This window comes from Hydra vulgaris, chromosome 04 (assembly GCF_038396675.1).
Source record: "Hydra vulgaris chromosome 04, alternate assembly HydraT2T_AEP".
Lineage (NCBI taxonomy): Eukaryota > Metazoa > Cnidaria > Hydrozoa > Anthoathecata > Hydridae > Hydra > Hydra vulgaris.
Genome location: NC_088923.1, coordinates 29,359,851 through 29,382,751, shown reverse-complemented (window position 1 = coordinate 29,382,751; position 22,901 = coordinate 29,359,851). Strand labels below are relative to the sequence as shown.

The 22,901-nt window shown below is 28.9% G+C and overlaps 2 protein-coding genes across 3 annotated transcripts in view; one reads left to right on the top strand and one right to left on the bottom strand.

The window, feature by feature from the left end:
- The window catches only part of LOC100210364 (transmembrane 9 superfamily member 1), a 72,158-nt gene that overhangs the window by 47,876 nt on the left and 1,381 nt on the right, over window positions 1–22,901 (top strand). The window contains exons 15-16 of the mRNA XM_065796004.1: window positions 922–972; window positions 8,903–9,094. Of these exons, the coding sequence (XP_065652076.1) occupies window positions 922–972; window positions 8,903–9,094 (243 nt within the window). The remainder of the gene's footprint in view (window positions 1–921; window positions 973–8,902; window positions 9,095–22,901) is intronic.
- LOC136079736 (uncharacterized) lies at window positions 9,446–22,691 on the bottom strand. 2 transcript variants are annotated; one of them, XM_065796005.1, is made up of 5 exons: window positions 22,603–22,691; window positions 22,312–22,509; window positions 18,313–18,533; window positions 17,950–18,245; window positions 9,446–10,212 (listed from the first exon to the last, which is right to left on the bottom strand). In XM_065796005.1, the coding sequence occupies exons 1-5, from the start codon at window positions 22,612–22,614 to the stop codon at window positions 10,109–10,111; spliced, it is 831 nt and encodes a 276-aa protein (XP_065652077.1). In that variant the 5' UTR covers window positions 22,615–22,691; the 3' UTR covers window positions 9,446–10,108. The 2 variants fall into 2 exon arrangements, with proteins under 2 accessions (XP_065652077.1, XP_065652078.1); XM_065796006.1 differs by having other exon boundaries at window positions 10,014–10,205.

Sequence of the window (22,901 nt, the reverse complement as noted above, 5' to 3'; positions counted from 1 at the left end):
TTCTTCAAGTTCTTAGCAGTAGTCAGACCACCAACCTTCCAACCATAATCTACATTGAGTTTGCATTGTCCCACAATGTATGTCATCATGGACTGATTTTATGAACTTCTTCCTTATTGTTTTAGGAGGTGCAACAAGATCATAGTTACATACGATTCCTTTTTGAATAGTCAATTTATCCCTGTTAGATTTATAAATTCTTTCTCCCACAGAACATCTGCTCCAATTATTTTTGCTAAATCTGGTTTTAATAGTCGTCAATACTCTATCATTTTCTTTTTCTTTAATATCTGCTCAAGGTTCACAATATCTGACTCCACTAAGTGTATAAAAGTTTCTTGGCTGTTTTCTTCATCTTGTGGTAGAAAAGACAATTGCGATAATGCATTAACATAAGGAATGTTTTGTTCTTTTTTATAGCTGATATCATAGTGAAATGCATTCATTTGCAGGGCCCATCTTAAAATTCTATCAGAGGTCACTTTTGGCAGTTCTTTACTACAATCAAATGTAAACTCTAATGGTCTGTGATCTGATATCAATTTAAATTTCCTACCCAACAAAAAATGTCTGACTCTGTGAGTAGACCATACAGATAGCCAATGCTTCTCTCTTTATATTAGAATATCTCGTTTCAGGATCTCATAAAGATCATGAGAGAGACAACACAGGATGACCATTTTGTGATAGTATTTGAGATATTTCTTTTTTATTGGCATCAGTTGTTGTATTGTTAATCAAATACAACTAATAGAAATAAAACAATGTATAACATCTTTACATGTAAACCATTGTTAAAAAAGTTTTATGGCTTCAAAATTATTATTATTATTAGTAATATTATTAATATTATTATTTATATTGTTGTTATATATTGTTGTTGAATAATAATAATTTTTTTTAAAAAAACTATAATATTAGGTATCGATCTGTTCCTGTTTATATGGTTGTTGGAGGTTTTTTACCATTCAGGTTTTTTTTTTTACTTAAGTTTTTATATTTTATATATAAATATTTTATTTTTTAATACCTTAAATATATATATAAATATATATATATATATATATATATATATATATATATATATATATATATATATATATAAATATATGAAACTCTGAGTACCAACAAAAGTTGTATTTTTTTCATTTTAATATTAAATATATATATAATATATCCCTCCATCGGATGCAATCATTTTGTAACTGCGTGAGGCGCATTTTATCAAATTGATACACAATAACAATTCACCAGTTTAATTATTTTTTTTTTAATTTTTTTAATAAATTGCTTAAATAATCTTTGAACACGTACCAAATATTTACAATAATTAAAAATTTCATCACAATTGCTATATTTAATAAAAGAGGCGCATTGATTAAATTGATACAAATTTCGAGTGACTATTTTAAAAAGCTAATTATATAATTGTTCTAAAACAATGTAAACTATTACTGAGTTCTTTTGGTAACCCTCTTTTTTCTGCACTTCTTAAAATAAGTTGAGGCATCACTAATTCATGAGATAATCTCTTTAAGAAAACTTTTTTTTTAACAACAGGTTGAGCATTCCAAATATAATATTTGAGCCTTGATGCTAATTATGTTTAACATTGCAAAAAATATTACCATTGGCCACCGGCATACATTTCTTGAAACGTTGTACGACGCACATAAATGATCAGTTGTGTCAACTCCTCCTTTGGTTTTGTTATAAAATGTTATAACAGAAGGCTTAAGTTTGTCTTCAGTATTAAAATCTAATGAATCATCTTTGTGTAAACTAGATGCTAAAATGATAACTAGATGCACATTTTCCTTTTTTAGGAACATAAAATACTAACATCTTTACTGAACCCAAAAATGCTGGTTCTAATAGCTCTTTCTTTCTTTGCAATAAACTCTCGGAATTTAACGTTTATTTTTTCTAATTATTCCCACATAGGTCAATCCTTTACTTTTTAATTGTTTAATCAGATCAACACTTGTAAACCAATCTGCAGTGACATTTCAATTGGATCTGTAAATGAGCCTTAACACAATATCTGCAGATTTGTTGCTTTTCCGATAAATTCCTTCTGTCTGCAATCCAGCGTAAATTTTTAAGTTGTATAGATAGATTGCGTAAATTTTAATTCCATATTATTTTGCAGATTTGTTAGTGATGTATTGTCTAAAATTGCAGTTACCTCGAAATGATTCTAATTTTTCATCAGTACAAACATTTTCTTCTAAAGTATAGCATTTTTAACAATTTCCTCCAAACATTTCGAAGATTTCCTGAATTGGTGCGAGCTTATTAGTTTCTTGTCTTTCATTAGGAGTTACTTGGAAATAAAATTGAAGACAGCGCACAATAAATTTGAAACGCTTGATACTCATTACTAATCAAAATTTTTCTACTTCATCCCCATCTGATCCCCATAGATCTTCCAGACTTTGTCTATTACTCTGATACAAACCAGCTAGAAATAAGTGACCTATAAATGCCTTTAATTTGACCAAATCAAGTTTTTTTGCATCCCTTTCTCTGTTTCATTAAAATCAATATTTTCAAGTTCTTCTTCTGTATTTGAATTGTCTTGATGAAACTCTGTGGTGTCTTCTGCATCTGTAATATCTTCATCTTCAAAATCCTCCACCTCTTCTTCTTCATCTAATAGATTTTTTTTGAAATTCCTCTATATCTTTTGAACTTTCAAGATTAAATAATCTCACTCTATCATTCAAGATGTTTGTAACCAGTAATGCTCTAAGGCGCAATGTATCATTTGATATTTTAGTTAAAAAAATACATCCCCATTGAATTGAACAATAAATAATATCAATTTATGTCTACAAACTTAAAAATGTATTTACCAGAAATAATTTTTTTATCATAATCAAACTTATAAGATGCAACATACAAGGGCGCAATTAATGTTAATTGTAATATGCCTGAAGTTTGCTGTTTTTGGATTTTAAAAACATTTTTATTTATTTAAAGCAATATATTTTTATTTAAAAATATTTGATTATGAAAATTTCTCTCCAAATAATCTCCAAAACAGATTAACAGCTTGATAGACATTTATTTTTTGCTTCTTAACGCAAAATATTTTATATTGATTGTTGTTGCGGGACTTTGGGATCCTTTGATTGTTGACAAGTTTATTTTAAAATAAGAATAAGTACATTCTTGAATACATTTATAATTTTATTATTACTTTTAAATTTAATTTAAAATTTTTAATGAAAAAATATGTTACTGAAGAAACATGAGACTAGGACATACGAACAAGGTTACAGGCTTAATCCTTGAGATACAGCTGAGTACATACAAAGTATATACCATTTATTGTTAAATAAATGTTATTTTTGTATGGCCACCTATGTTTGATTTTTACATTGCATTCAGAGTAAAGTTAATTTTGGTTTTTTGGCAATTAAGAGTAAACTGCTTTTGATGATAAATGAATAAAAGTAAAAAAAAATTTTCATAATAATTATCGCACAAGTTTAATTTTTGAATGAATGAACTTATGATCATAAGCTTGCTATTTTAGTTATGTTTTATTTTGTTCTATGTTTATTTTAACAAATTTTGAATAAATTAAGAAAGGTAATAAATATGCCCTATACTATTTCGGATGTTATATGGTATGTTAATGAATAGAACGAAAACAAACTTAAATATTAAACCAATTGAAAACTGTATAAAAGATCACAAAAAAGTAAAAAGTAAAATAAAAAATATTTCAAATAAATTTGAAAAAACAAATAAAAATAGAATATTGTATAAAGAAATATATTATTAAGAATTTAAAAGAATTTAAAAAAACTGAATTAAAAAACTGAATAAAGAAAACTTAGGGATTGCAGCAATAACCTAGTTTTCCTTCTTTTTTTTCAGCTAACTCTTTAACCCGATTACAACAGATTTTATTAATGGATGCAGCCATTTTTTCAAATAATAGTTTTTATATAGTATCTCTCATAAATTTCAAATATAGTATCTCTCATAAATTTTACATATATATTAAATAATAAATAAAGTAATGCTTGAAGAAACTGATTATAATTTCATTTAGAAAACATTTAGTTGAAATTTTTAAATCGATCAGTACATAAGAAAATAAAAATTAATGAACAGAAACAAAATGACATATAAAGACATAAGCAAAACCGCACCAAAATATAAACATTTTTTAGAAATACTTTTTTAAATACAGTTTTTTGGAATGTTTAAAATAAAATGTAAGGAAATTTTGCTGCAACATCAAAAATTGCACAAAATTGCTACATTAAATACAGAACTCATGATCTGAAAGACTATGGAAAATGAAAATGTTTAAAAAAAATGAATAATTTAAAAAAACATTTTATTTAAATATATATTTTATATATATTAATATTTTATTGAAAAAGTTACTTTAGTTCTACTTATTATTAGATTTAAAATCGTTAAACTTATAAGATGCATCATACAAGTTAAGATGCATCATACAAGTTAAGATGCATCATACAAGTTAAGATGCAACATACAAGAGCGCAATGTATCAGTTTGAACAAAATTATAAAAATCAATTCATATGATTCAAACATGTTTGATGATGTAGAACAATAAAAGAAGAAAAAAGCTACTAAAAAGCAGAACATTAAGTCATTACTCAAAAACTTGTACGAGATAAAATTGATTGACATGTATTTTGTCAATCAATTGTACTTTGTATTGACAATTTGATCAAGCAAGCCCGACGGTGGGATATATATATGGGTGATTCCGCTAGAAAGAGGAAAAAAAAAAAAAAGCAATAAAGTTATGAAAACGCATACTAAACTCCATAAATATTTTTTTTCAACTTTTAAAAATACTTTTAAGCAAAAAAGTTATTTAAAAAAATCATTTTATCATTATATAGCATGGTTTTAATGTTGAAAGGGTTATCATGTCATGTTTTGACACTTATTTACAGTCCTGTTTTGTAGTGTTAAAAATCGTATCATATATCCATAGAGCTTTGATAATGTTATAGTTCATTTTTTAAACATAATATAAACAGTTTTTAATAATCATTTATACTTTTTTTACATCATTGGTTGCATCACTTTATTTGTTGTTTTTAAGCATTGGAGTTTTCGTTACAACCATCACAGTTACGGCGTCACAACGGAAAAAAAATTAAAATGTTTTTAAAACGTCAAGTAAAAACTATGGAACTCAGCATATAATAACATCAATATGTGCTAAATGCACACATCAAATGATTTTTTTTTTCTACCATGCCCTTCGCTGCATCAAGTCTGACAAAATTGTTTTCTTCAGAAGTGGTAAAAAGTAAGCGTTATGACCGTCACACTATGTAAAGTAAATTTTTGAAAAAAGTTGAAGACTTTAATGCTGTGACTTTTAAATACTAAATTATATAATAGTATTTCACATTTCTAAAAAGTTTCAAGTCACTTTTATTTTGGGTTCATTTTTAATAGCTTAAAGAGTGTCAAATGTTACGGCCGCCACTCTTGCAGAATATATATATATATATATATATATATATATATATATATATATATATATATATATATATATATATATATATATATATATATATATATATATCAGGGATGCGGAGTCACAAAAAGAATACTTTATCCTAGTTTTTGGTATCCAGGAGCTCTAAAAATATAAATAAGTTTATGGACTACTAATAGGAAAAAAATTAAGACTTTTAGGTTAGAGGAATAATCGTTTTTTTAGTCCGGAGTCCATAGGTATAATGGCAGTAAGGACTCCAGGACTCCGTGCTTAAAAACAATAAGTTTCAAGTCATTAAATCTCATGAACTTTTTTCTTATAGCAGATCGTAAGTCAACAATCATGTTTAGAGCTTCTGGACACTACAGACTTGTAAAAAGTAGAGATATAAAGCAGGAGTCCTTTTGGGACTCCGCATCCCTGATATATATATATATATATATATATATATATATATATATATATATATATAATATATATATATATATATATATATATATATATATATATATATATATATATATATATATATATATATATATATATATATATATATATATATATATATATATATATATACACACACAATGCTGCTTAAAAGTTTAGCATGCAGCCAAATTAAATTTACTTTTTTTTTTTAAACCTAAAAAGTTGAAGTTAAAATTAAAGTTTTTTGTTATTTTAAATACAAAATTTTTTTTTAGAATATAAAGAATATGTAAAAAAAAAACAATGAAATAACACTGTTATTTCATTTTGTCAGAAGTTAATCATATATAAAATAAGAAAAAAAAAGCTGCTCATAAGTTTAGCATGCTTAGTTTTTAAATGGTTTTTAGGCCAAATCTCAATAAGGTATGTGACCACCTTTATTTTTTATGCATAATACTCATCTTTTTCTTATAGAATCAAAAAGTTTACAACAATATTCAACTGTTAAACCGTTAAACGATGATTTTAAATTTTCTCTTAGATCATTTTTTTTTTTTAAACATCTTTGCTTCCAACAAGGCTGCAAGCAACCACTAATTAAAGTTGGAAGTTACTGGAAGAGAAAAGATGAAGATTGTAGAGTAAGATAACGATTGACAGAAAATTTAAAGGATTGCAAATTATATGAATTAGGAAAGTAAGATTAGGGAAGCGAATTCCAAAGAAATGATGTTCGAGGAAAAAAACTAGACAATTAAGAGCTTTTGGAGCACTTAGGGACAGTCACAGAAAAAGGATGAGACTTAATTAAATGACGAGTAACACGAGAATGAATATTAGTAGATGGCACAAGAGATGCTAGCTCTTTAGAGCAGTGCCCATTGTAGTATTTGTAGAAAAGAGAAAGAGAAACAACATTACGACGATGTGATAATGGTTGGAGGTTCGCTGCATGAGCAGGTCCACCTATGTTTTCAATGCATTCTTGCACCTTGTCTAAAAGAGAAAGGGTATCATTAGAAGATCCGCCCCAGATATGGCAACAGTATTTCATGCAAGGCCAGATTTAAGATTTATAGAGATAAAGAATAGAATCCGAAGTAAGAAAGATTGTTAATGTAGATTAAAAAGAGTATAGGGCCTAGGATAGAACCTTGAGGAACCCCTGAAGTTACAGAATAAGAAGAAGAGTGCTGTCCATTGAGGACAACTTTTATACTACGATTAGAAAGGAAGGATTCAATAATCTTAAATATGTTACAAGATACACCATAAGAAGAAAGCTAATGGAGAAGACCAGCATGCCAAACTCTATCGAAAGCTTTAGAAATGTCAAGAGCGATGGCCTTAACCTCTCCACCTTTATCTTATGCACAATAAAACCTATCGGTTGTTACTGTTAGCAAATCAGCTTTAAACAAGAAGATCGAAATCCATATTGATGATCAGAAAGTAAGTTATTAGATTCAAGAAGAGAGATTAATTATTTGCTGAAGTTACTGGTTCTTTAGTAAGTTTTTGGTCCAGCACAGCTCAAATATTTTCAATTGGATTTAGATCAGGTGATCTAGCTGGCTTCTGAAGTATTTTGGTATTGTTTTGTTCAAACCATCCTGTTACAGATTTTGCTTTATGGCATGGAGTGTTATCTTGTTGAAACATCCACTCAGTTACCAAAAAAAATGTCTTTGGTAGGCATTAAATAGTTTTCAAGGGTGTCAATATATCTATGTTGATTCATTTGACCATTGTATAACATATGTAAACCTGGGCCATCATATGTGATGCAACTCCATATAACAAGTAAGTGACCTCTATCTTGTAGCCTTGGTACTATAAAGCGACAATTATTCTTTTTGTTGTGGTGCCTACAAACAATTACTTTATTCTTACAATTTAGGACAGTGTAGTTTGATTCATTCCTAAAAACAGTTCTTCTTAATTCAGTCACCCATTTTTAAAAGTGTTTTTCAAAATTTAGTTTTAAGCGGCAACTTTCTGAACCAATGTTCTATTTGGCACTTACGTTTTTTTACGATATCGAATGCTCGTCTTTTTGTTAATAATTTTGGATATATACTGCTGAGAAACATTGAACCTTTTGGCTAAGTTATGCTGTGAAACACAGTCCTTCTTATCAATCAATTTTTTTAGATGCTTAATCTGTTTCTTAGGCATTTTTTTTGCAGTCCGACCACTTTCAACTTTTCTTTCTGGTCCTATATCAATCTCCTTTTGTTGCATTATATTGTACATGGTTGGTTTTGGAACATTTTCCATGAGAAAATGATTCACAACAAAAGTTTTGTTCTCTTCTGGATGCAAATCCAGAAAAGCATACACTCGTTTACGGAGTGCCTCTTGATTTTTCAATCTTCTAGACATGTTTAATTAGGTTCTGAAAAAAAAAGATTATGGTATATTGTAGAGGAATATATTTGCAACAAAATAGAAAGAATTATAAAATTATAAAACATCGTTAGACATAAATTGAAGCTACAAAGTTTGTCCGCATTTTAGTTGTAACATGTTATGGTAAAAATGATCAGAAGTCATTAAAAATAAGTACTCTTTGTTGTAGAAAAGCACAACCAACAACAAAATCTTTTAAAAACTAAAATGTATATTTAATCACATTGACTTCTGAATGACTCATATATATTTTAGTGTTGAATGGTGTGTTAAAAATAATATATAATATAGTATGATAAATACTATAATATAAAAATAGTGTTAAAAAACAGTGTTAAATGAAAATTTTTGTTAAGCGATTTTCTACCAATTTATATATATATATATATATATATATATATATATATATATATATATATATATATATATATATATATATACATATATATATATATATATATATATATATATATATATATATATAATATATATATATATATATATATATATATATTTATTTATTTATATTTGTATATATTAACAGTGCAATATCTGTGGAACTTTACTATATATTTACTACTCTTTGGGGAAGAGATCAGTATACATTGTATGGAATTTTGCTTGTAGTATTTATTATGTTAATAAGTGTAACTGCAAGTATATCCATTGCGCTAACTTATTTTCAACTTGCTGCTGAGGATTATCGCTGGTGGTGGAGATCTATTGTTAGTGCAGGGTTGGTTACTTATTTTTATGAATCAAGTTTTTTTGTGTAAATTGTGTAAAAAAGTCAAAATAGCACAAAAGTTTGTTTTTTTAAAGAAATTTTATTACTTGTTTGATTAGTTTACTATTTCTTCATAACTTCAGTTTTTGTATAAAAAATATTTTATTAAGTAAAATATTGCAAATCTTATTGTTTTTTAAATTATATTAATTAGCAAAAGTTAAATACATGTATTCATGTAGAAAGTTCCTAGTTTTATCAAGCAGAGACCAGTTACAATACTTGGCATAAGCTTTTAAAAGTAATGCCTAATAATAATTTATAGCAGTATAGCATATATGAAATAAACACATTAATTTAAAATTTAATTTTCATATTTAAGAAACAAGATTTTCATATTTATGTAACAAGATTTCATATTTAAGTAACAAGATTTTCAAAACTTTTTCACTGTTATATCATAATTATAAAAAGTTTCACTATTATATTAAAGGTATGTGAATACTTATTATTTTATAATAGTTTAAAAAAACAAGGTGCAAAAAAATTTTTTTTTTGATATTTTTTTAATTATTCAGTTTATTGTAAAAAAATAATGTATAAAAAAGTATAATGGTTAAAAATACACATAAAGTTTGGTTCAATTTATTATCTAACAGGTTTACAGTGTTTATACAATAAATAATGTTATACAAGAAAATGTAACAGCTAACAAATATAGGTTTTAAATTTTTGATGTAAAAAATGATTTAATATTTTAAATGGATTACTGTTAATTAAATTAAACTAAGTTAAATGCTTCAGTGTAAGTTAAATATGTCAGTGTAAGTTAAATGTATCAGTGTAAGTTAAATGTATCAGTGTAAATTAAATGTGTCAGTGCAAGTTAAATATAAAAATAAATAATGGTGTATATGAATGATGAAAGTAGGTAACTCATAATACTGAATGTAGGTAGTAATATTGAAAGTAGGTCATAATAATGAATATTGTAAAGAATATACATAAATAAATAATTTAATATTAAAAAACATTTAACTCAGCACTTTTATGTTGTAAGTACATAATATCATCAATCTTATCTTGCTTTGTATTTTTATCTTCATTCTCTTTGGTATGCCTAAAAACTATTGAAAAATAGCAGTTTTTTGAGTTTTACATAAGTCTTATTTTTGGGATAAATTTTTGTTTTAGTGCTCCCTTGTTTCATGTTATGTGAATTGATGAAATCAGCATATAGAAAGTTATCAGTCAGAAAAGAATTAGTAGAAGTAGGAGTTAGTTACAGTTGATCTGAAAAAGTTTTAGTTAAAGAAAGATGCTCATAATTGTATATATTGGAAAATATGTATTATGAAAAAGCAAGTGTGCAAGTATGAATGCTAAATCATTGATATAGTATTACAATCCAATTTACTACAAATTTGTTATTTTAGATTGTCTATTTTTTCTCCACTCTTTCTTTCATTTTTTCTTTTTCTCTTCACTGCAGAGAAGAAACCTTTTTTAAAGTCATTTCAACTTACTGAAGCAAAGTTTTTTCATGAGTAGATGTTTTTTTATCAGTAATGTCCACAACAGAAAGAAAATATAGGGTTGATTTCTTTAGGGATTCATGAGATTTCAGGTACTAGGTGGTAGTTGCAGCCACTCCGTTTTCTGCTAGTGGTGTTCTTGTTTAACATTAATTTGTATCCTGATCCTATCAAAGATGTCATTTTAGGTCTTTGGTTTAGTTTTGTTGTCAGTTTTTGATTTTTTCCGCACCAAAGGAGCGGAAAAAGAGTGAAACAAAATAAGGTTACTGAATTATACATTTATGGTTAAGTTGTTCAAAAGTTCACTAAAAAAAGCAAATTAAAGAGTCAGAAAAGAAGTGATAAAAGTTCTGAGAATTACTTAAGGAGAATGTGTAATTTTAGGTATATAAACTCATCTAACATTCCATTTAGCTTTTTAAAAGATGAAGCAGAGAAAATGGTATAGATAGCTAATCCTCTACTTGATCTGAATGAGTGTTATAAGGTTATAAACTGAATTATAATTTCCAAAATAAACTTAGACATAAACCAACTTTGAAAGCAAAGATATAATAGTCTAGAAAAATCTCTATACAACTTATATACATCTAAATCTAGAATATACTATGACAGCCATTATTCAAATCTTTCGTATCTTAAATCACACCTTTGTTAGCAAATATATAATAGTCTGGAAAAATCTTTACACAACTTACATATGTCCAAATCTAGAATATACTATGACAGCCTAGTGCCCTCATCTAAAAAAGACATATACATAATATCTAAAATAGACATCTAATAAAGACATATACAATTGCCTAATTTATTCTTTTACAATATTATGCAGTTTTCTTTCATATACACATATATAGCATAATTAAATACTTAGTTAGGTGGGTAGTATTTTCTAAGATTGATGTACTCATAGGTGTTTAATACACGGAAGGAGATATTTATTAATTTTGGAAATGTTTCCTACCCACTCTTGTTGTATGGATTACCATGGAAACTTTTGTTTAAAAAGTTAAATTAAGTAAATATTATTGGAATAAAGTTTCTACAAATCTTAATATATTTAAAAAAAAATTTAAAAAAATGTTTTTCCAGCTCTTTTCTTGACTAAAATTCCCTCCCTCCTTTATAGTCCCACCTCCTCTCTTTTATTCCCACCCCCCTTAAGCACACAAAAGTAAACAATATGTATTAAACACACAAAAGTAAACATTATTTTCTTTATAAAGGCTAACACACTACATGAAATAAGGGAATACTAAAAAATTATGTGATCATCAGACATTACCAGACAGTAAGGTCTGTTGATTGCAACTCTTATATTATATTATGTTATATTATATTTTATAATATATAAGTATATATATATTAGGGATATGACTTTTTTGCAACCTACTAGGCCTGTATCGTAATTCAATGAACTTTTATGTAAAAAGAACGAATAGATGTTTCATTTTGACATATTTTGAAAAAAGGTCACCCCAAAACCAAAAAATCGAATTTTCAATAGGTACACTTTTGTACAGTAAATGAATATTAAAGGCTGAAGATGTTGTAAGAGTCATACTCCTGTTGTTATTTTATTTATTTATGCAACATGTACTGTGATATAACAAAAAACATTATGTGATATATAATTATACAAGTATTACAAAATTAACAGTATCAAAGCGTCTAGTACAACAATATACATAACTGTCTGTGTCTATAGGCCTACTGTGTTTAGTACATGGGTCACATGATGCTCACGTCTCATAAAGAGTCTAGCGCTTATTACTTAGAATGAATCGAAGTTGCAGTTTGTCTTTCTTTCTGCAGGAAGCATACAGGTCTTGCATCACCTTGATTGCACGTTCAGCTATCTGATTACTTCGTGGTATGTCGATGACGGATGGCTCTTTCTTCCAGTGATTTTTGAATGACTGCAATGCCTTTTTGTAAGGCTTCAATACATCAGATAAATTCTTGAAGTCATTGTCATTGTACTTTTGACTACTAAACCAATGTTCTGCCCACTCATATGAAATGAACCTGCAAACCTTCTCCAAATTCTTTCTCGCTTCAGGCATAAGAATGAACGCCAGAATGGCGAGAATGGCTCTTGAGTTCCATCTGGCATTGCTCATATTAGGAATGTTCTGAAAGTGAATCAGAGGGAAGTTTCTTTGTTCTTCATAGAACCTAAACACTCTTGTTAAATGGTACAAAAACTTCATATCGTCTCTCCACCCTGATTTATCAAGAATTTCTACAGTTCCATTCACAAACTTATCCTTCAGTTCATCATACTTATTCAACAGTTCAGACACAAATGGGTATTCAATGTTTGGAGATTTGGTATCACCCCCAAGTTCTTTGTCCATCACCAGACGGAGAATCCTGTCTAGTACGTGATGCTGACAACCGATAAATTGTGGTATTGTGACACCCTTTAATTTAAACATACGTTGCAACTTCACAACAACTCCATTTCTCTTCCCAGTATTGACGTTTGTTGTATCAGTAATGATCATCTTAATTGAATTCCACAAATTGTATTCATCAATAAGTTTGGCAATTTTTTCAGCAACAGTTTCAGCTTTGCCATCTTTTAAACGCAGTGCATCAAGTTTCACGTCAGTTCTTTCATTCTGAAGTACAACTACCTGATATTCCTTATCATCTATTCGTTTGCCGTCAAAGTGTAAGGACCACTGTTCCATTTTAAGTTGTTGTATCATTTCTTTTTTTAATTTACCTGCCTCTTTGAATATGGACTTGTAAATTGCTGATTGACTTGGAGTTGGAATATCAATACCTTGTTGTGATAATACATTGCATATTTTAGCAGCTTTCTTTGTGGAAACTCCACTTGATGTAACCATACTTACAGCAAATTTACTTTTGTAGTGCTTTCTAGTTTTTTTCTGAGTGTCCTCATCATCGTCTTTATCACCGTCGTTGTCTTCATCATCTTCACTCTTACTTTTGCAGTTTTCAGATTCAGTACCACTGTCTGTGGTAGACAGGACTTGTGATGTGGAAGGTATTGCTGTTCCAGACTGGACTTTCCTTCTCTTGGAAGGGTGAATGGTTTCTTTACTTGCCACTTGTCCTGTTGAGTACCCCACCTGTCCTTTACTTTCTTTTTGTAGGTGGTATAGACGTTTATCTTCCGAGGATAACCACTGGCCATTCACTTTCGTGATGTCAAATAATGCATTGAGAACATCATATTTTCCACGCTTGACACATTCATCATAGACCTTCAGCACCTTCATAAGCTTTGCTCTTATCACTTGATCAGACACACGTGGAAAATTCAGTTTATTGTCCCACAATTTTGTAATTTCCTTAGAAATTTGGTCTATTCGTTCTTTTCTTCCTTTAACATATGCTCCGAGAAACTGGTATCTTCCTACGATCTGCAATTGAAGTGGTATTCTGGATTTTTCATCGAGTGAATGTTCTTCTACAGCCACGCTTCCTCTTCTTCTGTGTGACTCTTGAAATCTCACCAAATTTTTAGTCCAAGTCTTCTTGTTCTTTGTTACTGTGGTATGACTTTTCTTGTGAGACATCATATAATATTGTTACGACTTTACGGATAGCTGAGCGTAAATATCCGTTTAATAAAGTCGTTTAATTAATAAAATACTTTAACTGTATAGTAATCCAATTATAGTTCGATAATCCAGTCAATGTTGATAACAGTTCGATAATCCAGTCCGTATCCTAACGATAATGCTACAACTACTTATACTTCGTACACTTACAGCGTCTTTAGTTCGCTACAGTAGTTCCTTATTAGCTCAGTTACACGCAGAGTACTTCATAGAACTATTCACATTATCAACACTGAGCTCTGACAGCAGCTCGCTTATATAATTATTTAGAGCTTCCAGAATGTTCTACTAAGTTCTATAATCTTCTACAGTCTGTTACAGTCGTCTATATCACCGTGGTAACACAATGACGTCATCACATAACAATTCCAAGTATTTGCCGGCACACGGCCGTTTCGTTGCCATGGTAACGTGTGGCGTTATATTTATAAATTCATAACAAAATAATGAAATAAATAGAATTAAGCTGAGAATTAAGCTTAAGATTAAAACATCGGTCAAAAATGAATGTATAAAAATGGTAAATCAAATTTTTATTTTGGGGGTGACCTTTTTTTGTTGCAGAAAGCTATTTGGGCCTTTTTTCATGATTTTAGGTAAAAGTTCATCGATTTATGATACAGGAAACATTTTATCTGAAAAAAAATTAAAAAGTCATATCCCTAATATATATATATATATATATATATATATATATATATATATATATATATATATTTATATATATATATATATATATATATAAATATATGTATATACATTCAAATTTTTTTGACTAAAAAAAATTTGAATGCACTTTAATCATCTTTATTGGGTCCTAGGACCCACCAAAAAATTTAAGAGTCAAGGAGTCCCAGTACAAGATTATTTCATATGCGAGGTTGCATGGTATCTTTTGCTACCACCACCCCACCCCCTGTCCTCTTGGTGCTCCTGATTTAAGGATTGAATAATAGAAATATGTCAATTTTTCAGTTGATTTTATAAATTACATAAAATCAATTTTTTTAATGTCTTTTCTAACCTTGTTGTGTTTTTTTTTTGCACAACTTGGATGGTATCCTGTAGTAGACCTTCGTCATGACTTTCAGCCATAAAATCTTGCACAAATTTGATGTGGTATTCAGCCCTGTCATTTACTACTGCTAGGTTCTCCACTTGATGTTGAAAATGTCTGTAGGAATCATTTTCAAAGTTATCCTTTATCCATGTGTTGATTACTGCCAAAGTTATACCTAAGTATGTGAAGAGCAGCCAGGATTCCTTGGTAATAAATTCAGACAAAACTGACATGGGAGTTGCATGAGTTGAAGGTTGAGGTTGTTCTCTTTCAAAATCATCAGATTGTGGACAATCGAAACCCAGCAGCTTATGAGCTAGTCCATCTCTTTCCTTCAGTTCTAAATGTCCATTTGCTATTGAAAGAATAACTAGCCGTCAGGTCAGGTACCAACTATGGCAGACCATACTTGGTCACATAATCCAGGGAGCCATACTTGGATACATATAGCTTATTGCTCATCATTTTTTAAGTTTATTTAAAAGCATCCATATCATGTGATGGATCTTGGGCCGCAAGTGGAGACTTAAAAAGTATGCAGGACTTTAAAGTCAACTGCATTGTAAGAAAGCTTGATGGTGAGCACCTGGTTGTTTGAAATACAAGCTAGGTTTGATTTTGCCATAACACAAGTTTTTTAAGCACATGATCCACTTAATTGGAACAGGAACTTAATTGCCCCATTGTAATTTCTAGTATTAGAGGCCATTGTATTTGCACTACAACCAATGATCTGGTCAATGGTCATAATACTCTAATATGTCAATGAATGATGTCAAGAACATCATTTATTAAAAGCTCCATGTCTACCTTAACTAATCTTCTTTTTTTTTGGCAAGACTCAAAATCACTGTCAGTATAAGTGGTACTCGCACCACTTGAAGATAGTTCTCAAAATCTTTTATCCTTTACATGTCATCTACAACTTTTTCTTTGACATTTCTTGTTTTTCTTTTTTATGTTGTTCTTTCTCTACGCATACTTTCTATCATATCTAATATTTATTTTTCCCCGCCTATGATTCTTTCATAAGATTTATCTTTCCTAGTGTCAGTTAACCGTTTCACTTTTGAATGCTCTCTTTAGGAACTCAATATCTTCCGTTTTTGCCTGCTTGTCTCTACTTTTCGTCATCTCTAATAAGTTTTAAGATGTCTGTTTTATAAACAAGAAAAATACAGTTTGCTTTTTTTTATAAAACTCTCTGTTTTTATTTTATATTGCTCTTCTTTGATCTTCTTTATTTCCAAAGGGTTCTAAGACTACACAGTTTCTTGTAGCGTTCATAAGATTTCTCAAGCTTCTTCTTCACTACTTGTTTTGTAAACTGAAATCTTGAATCAAACCCACCCTTATCCCATAGACTTAACAGTTCTCTCAGAATGCATACTCCAGTAATTTCTCCTCTGTTGCTGTTTGCTAATGCTTTTATTCCTTCTTGTGAGTTCCAAGTCAAGCCTCATTCTACTCCTTGGTTTTCATCTTCTTGTGCAGCTGCCCAACAATAACACAGAACTATTTGCAAAAAACCTTTCATTAAATTCGACTCTTGAATTTTATGGCCATTCTCTTTCTTCCATTTTAATTAAACAGGTTAACTTATTGTTTGACATTCAAATCACTCCAGCTTCTTTTGTTAAAGTCATATCTCAAACTCTTCTACGGCTTGTGGTCCAGTCACCATTCCTGTCATAGTCTTTTGTTCTCCAGAACTCTTGTCAATTCTCTCTAAACTACTTAATAAGTGCTTGACTAAGTCTTGTTTTCCTGCCTGCTGGAATATGGCGTCTGATGTTCCAATTTTCAAAAACTCCTGTGAACATTCTGATCTCTCCAACTATCGTCTGATCAATCTTCTTTCTGTTAAGCAAGGTCTTAGAGTGTTTGATCAACAAATATCTAACATCCCATCTTGAGTCAAATAACTTACTTTCAGACAATCAATACGGTTTTCAATCCTTTGCTCTACTGCAGACTTGCTAACTGCTGTGACTAAAAGATTTTGTCCTGCATAAGATGGAGGCGGAGAGGCTAGGGCTATTGCTCTTGACATATTTAATGTTTTCGACAAAGTTTGGCATGCTTGTCTCACAACCCTACATCTAGAGTAGCTCTTTTTGCTGATGACTCAACTTTATACTCCTGTCTTGACAAAAAGACAGGAGTATAAAAGTTCGCTTTTCGATTGCTCAGAACAAGCAGCTGATCTTGAATTTAATCTCACTTCTGTAACAAGTTGGGGCTTGCAGTGGCTTGTAAATTTTAACTCCAATAAAACTAATTTATTTACTGCAAACAATTATCACAATACTGTAAAGTGGTAAAATTAATCAAACAAATATATTTTTCATATCTTGATGTGTAATTTGAGATATGAAAAATATACTAAAATAGTTTAGGTATGTGAATTCTTACTACTTTTAAACTCTTCAGATATGTTCTGAGGTAATCAAAGTGATCAAAAAAACTAAATGTATGTTTGGTGTTAGTACAGGCCAGCTTTCAACAAAATATGTAATGACAAAACCTTTGAGCCATATAATATGGTTAACTGGGTGGGTACAAACCAAGAATAAAATTAATAAAACAAACAAAAAAAACTTTTTAAATTTGAATGTTTTATTTAAATTTTAAACTTTAATTATATGCCCTAAATCATTTTACCTCTTTCTGTTGCATAAATCTTTTGAATAACAATACTGTGAAATTCTTCTCTACTGAAAAATATTTGCGTACTGGTGTTATTAATTACTTTTAAACCAATGGCTTCTTTAAGTGGTAATATTATCCCTGCTTCAAGGGCTCGTTTTGCTTTTCGTGCTTTGCAGTATTCTTCATATGGTAGAATAAGGGTTCTAATAGTTGATGGAACTGGTTCGATTTCATGTTTTGTTCCTAATCTAGTTTTTACTATAGATATTTGTTTTGATAGATTTTTTATGCATGTACAAATATCAGATCTAAATAAAAAATGTGATATTACTCTCCAAAAAATTAATTTTAAACAATAAAATATAATGTACCTACTTCTGGCCTAACAATTTCTTTAAAACTTTGTTTGCAGAAGGGTTTTGGAATTCTTGAATACTAGGTTTTTTTAAAGCAATGTAGTTTGTTTTTTTAATTCTACGCACTATAACATCCCCTATTTGGAACATTTGTGTTCCTGACAGCTTTTGTTGTGTGAGACACTGTCGGAGTTGATGACTATTCAAGATAACTAGACTGTCATGCTCTATAAATTCATCCTGTTAAAGCAAGTTCAAAAAATACCATTTAACAAAAATTAAAACAGGTATAAAATTTACATTTATTGAGTTTAATTATTATAGAAGCCTACGAAGTTACACAAAAACAGGATGTATATTCTTATTCTTATATTATCTCATGTTTATATACTTAAAAAAAAAGTAAAATAGCACAAGATATTCTTAAAAAGAAAAAAAATTTCAAATCCAAGGAAGAAAAATTTTAAGAAATTTAACAACTACTTTAAATAAAAGATATAAATGTTCAAAATTTGATTAGTCTAAAGTAAAAATAATATTTTACATTTTATTTAGACCTTTAAATATTTAAACAATAAATAATTTGACTATACAGGAATTTATTAAAAAATTGTTTATAAAACGTATAATTATTTTATTCACATTTAGTTTAATAAAATGTTGAATATGTATACCACTAATCAACTAAGCAAAAAATGTTGTTTGCTTCCTGTGATTTTTTTTTGTTTCAATTTAACTTGTATTTTTAAATATGGATTCAATCAGTTTTTGTTTTTAGTTGTAGATAACCTAAATTATTATTTTTACCTAGATTTTTTTTTCAGTTTTTCTTTAAAAATAAAATTGTTTAATTAACATGAGCCAAGCTCTCCTCATACTGTTTGCCTGAAATGCATTGTATTTCTATGATTATTGTCCAATGGAAAAGGGGTGCAATACAGCTTCTAATACCCATGATTTGGTGAGAACCTTGAAACCACCATGATGACTGATGCTTCTGTGTTGTGAAAATTAATGGAGTTATTCCTGGAAATCAAAGTATGTGGTCATATCCTAACTTATCATTTTAAAAACCTCAATTAAAATCAAAAAAGGTAGAACCCAGAACATCTAAATCTTTTGATCATCTAAATCTCTATAAACCTGTACAAAATACAACAGGTGAAGACTTAGACAACAAATCTCGCCTTTCAGAACCTCAACCATTTAATCCGAAAGAACTAAATTGATAAAGAGAAAGATTTAGTCTTTTGTAAAGATGCTGTTGGTATTTTGCAACAGATGAGTTTAAAAACTACCGACCTAGTGAGGGACATTTTTTTTTAGACAGCAGCAAAAGAAATTTGAAGTGTGTTTTGCCTTATAACAACTTTGGATGCATACTTATTGCACATTCAACCACATTGAAAGTATGTATGAAATTATGTATCAAGACCATACTGGGTAATTTGTGTTGATTTGCAAACTTTTTACTATATCAGCGAGGGGGTACACAAAGTTTTCTTGTTTTATTTATTTCTGGGACAGCCATGATAAGCAACACTATTGGTGTTGCTTGTCATGGCTGATGTGGCCCAGCTGAAAGTTGGCACTAATTGTCATGACCCAGCTGAAAGTTGGCACCAAAAATGTTATAAATCTGTCTTTAGTTTGTCAAAACTGCATCATACAGTTGGCTCTTGATATACCATGACTACTCAATATCTCAAAATTTTGTGTATATATACTCGATATCTCGAACTTTATTTCCGGTCCCTTGCGCTCTTGTTTGAGCCAAAATCCTCTCGATATCTCAAACTTTTGATATCTCAAACTTTTTTTTCGATATCGTTAGTCAAACTGTATTTCTGTTGGTTTATATTAAACAAATCATGTTTAAACAGGTTGTGAAGGTGTATGACAAATGTGACGAATGTTTTAATTTTCTTTCAAGTCTTCCAGGATAAGGTACAGAAAAGTTAAAAGCCAGTATTTTTTGATGGCTAAAAATAGGATGTTTTACTTTGTGAACTATCCTAATTTTGTCAAATCAATGATTGTCGAACCCAAAGCTTGAAACTCTTGTTTTGGTTAGGAGTAATTTCATAGGTAACAACCATGTTGAGCTTGTTAAGTGCATGCTATCAAACTTGCAATAGCTATGGTGCAACATGAATATAAAAATCCAATAGCTGCACTTGCATTTAGACCAATTTCCTCAAAATTTAGGCGATTTTAGTGAGTAGCAAGATGAAAGATTTCATCAGGATATTCAGACAATAGAAGAGTGTTATCAGGGAAGGTGAGGCTCACATGATGGCAGACTGCTGCTTGAGTTTGCTTTATAATCTACCTAAAGTTTTTCATTCAAGGAAATCTTATTAATGATCATTTTATTATATTAAATAGAAGTTTTTTAACACGTGTGTTAATTTTCTTGTATTGTGTGGTCAAAATATCAATTTTAAAAAGTAAAGCTGTTACCAATTTCCCTGTATTTTTTTCATATTCAGGGCCATAGAAATACCCAATAACAGTAAAAAATAAATAATAATAAAAAAAAAAACAAGGAGTGTATTGACCAGTGTGATCAATGCACAAACTTTGCATCTTATTGTTGTTATGTTATATTAAACATAGACTCTTTTTTTTAATGGAAGGGGGAGGTATGGTTTTATTGGTTTAGAAACCAATAAAACCATACCTCCCCCTTCCATTATAGATATTATGAAATAGTCAAATTTTATGGTTGGATTAACAGCATCTGCATATCTTTTTACACGTGTTGAAGCGGTTAAGATGGTAAATAACTCTACTCACTATCTAACTATACTCAACTTTCATAGTAAACCAAGCAGAAAAATATAGTTTTTTAATGGAGTCTACAAGATTTTTTCTTCCCCTTAAAGTTCATGGCTGTTCTGCCTATCTTAACTAGGCAAGTTCATATTACTTCATATAATAATTTGTGCTAAATGATACAGATCAGTATCGATGATGGTTATACGGATTTGTAGAAAGATTCTTCACTATACCAATACTTCAATCATTAGTTGTCTTTATCAATAATAAGTTTTCTTCTTTTATCTTTAACGGTTTTTATTTTGGGATCGTCCACAAATTATGTCGCGTATTGGGTAAGTGATAAACATCTAATTGAAATTAATATTTAAAATTCAACAAAGTAATCATGTTATACTTATATTATTATTATAATATCATATTTTTTAACATGCTTGTTTGTATAAGGAATTTAAGAAAAAATTGTGTGAAAAATCTGCAAAAATCTTTATTTCTAAATACAACTGGTATATGCAACAGAAACAACTATAAGAGAAATCTTTGAAAATTTAAGAAAAGTTTACTTGCAGATAAATATAATTCTCATCTATTTTATGCATGTTTTATCTGATTTATATTTTTTTCATTCCATATTTCAATTTGAGATCCCATCACATAGTAAGCACAATTAGAACTATTTTGAAATTTTTTAGAAAAAGCGTTAAATTCACTTACCAGTTGGTGACGCGACGGGGCACCGCAAACTTTGAAATGATGTGCTAAAGACTATTATCATTTAAAAAAAATCAAATGATTTTGAACAAATTTGTTCTTATTCCATGAACTGAAAGATAAAAAAAGAAGTATTTGGAGAAATATTTCAAAAATTTTGTTGAGTGCACTTTTTTATAAGTCTAATGAATTATTCTAGGTTAGATGGCGGAAGTGAAGTTAATGATGTTAAAGGGAAGCTATATTGGTTTATGTTTTTATATACGTAATTATATAAATAATCGTCTTAAAATATTATGAGATCATTATTAAGATTATATAATCTAAAACCTAACGTGATATTTTTTAAACTAGTAAATCTAACGTGATATTTTTTTTAACTAGTTATTCAATATAATATAACATTGGTTAAAAATATAACAATATTACACTGGTTTTAAGAAGTATCAGTATGTGGTCAAACTTTGGCTTTGTACTTGTAGTCAAAACAAAGAATTACTTATGCTATAAAATAATTATAGAATACTTCTCCGTATTTCCATTTCTCTTTTAAGAATTGAGCGTTTTGAAACAGTCTAGTTTTGAAATAGTATTGTTTATCTTCACGCCACAGGTCAATAATTTTTAAAACAGTAGGTTTGTTATCGATTAATGCTTCGTAACATTCATCTTTGCGAATTTCTATTGCAATGCCGAATGCCAAAATTGTATAAGTATTTAAGTTCTAAATTGAAATAAAAAAACTACATGTCAAATGTTTTATTTCATTTTTTTTATTTAGAGATTTTTTTTTACTTCGTTAAAATTCAAATAATACCGATATCTTCATAATTTAATTTTTTACTTTTCCAAAAAGTCGTTAAAAAAGAATACCAAGCTCATTATTGCTTTTGAGATTTTTACACTGGAACTATTAAAACTCAATCCGTTTATTAATTTTGCTGTATACTGGTTTCTGAAAATTATTTTTTATATCGGGCATCGATATTACATAGTTTACAACGTATAGACATCGTTTTTACATTTGTTTTTTTATTGATAGCTTATATATTTTACTCTTCATAATAATTTTTAGTACAATTTTACACTTATATTTTACTCTTAATTTTTTGTGAA

What these genes read in the sequence shown, in the direction of transcription:
- LOC136079736 (XM_065796005.1), bottom strand. An exon ending in AGAAATGGAAATACGGAGAA is followed by an intron (nt 18,534 to 22,311) that starts GTATTCTATAAT and finishes TTGCTTTAACAG; the next exon opens with GATGAATTTATAGAGCATGA. An exon ending in GATTTATGCAACAGAAAGAG is followed by an intron (nt 10,213 to 17,949) that starts GTAAAATGATTT and finishes ATTTTTCAATAG; the next exon opens with TTTTTAGGCATACCAAAGAG.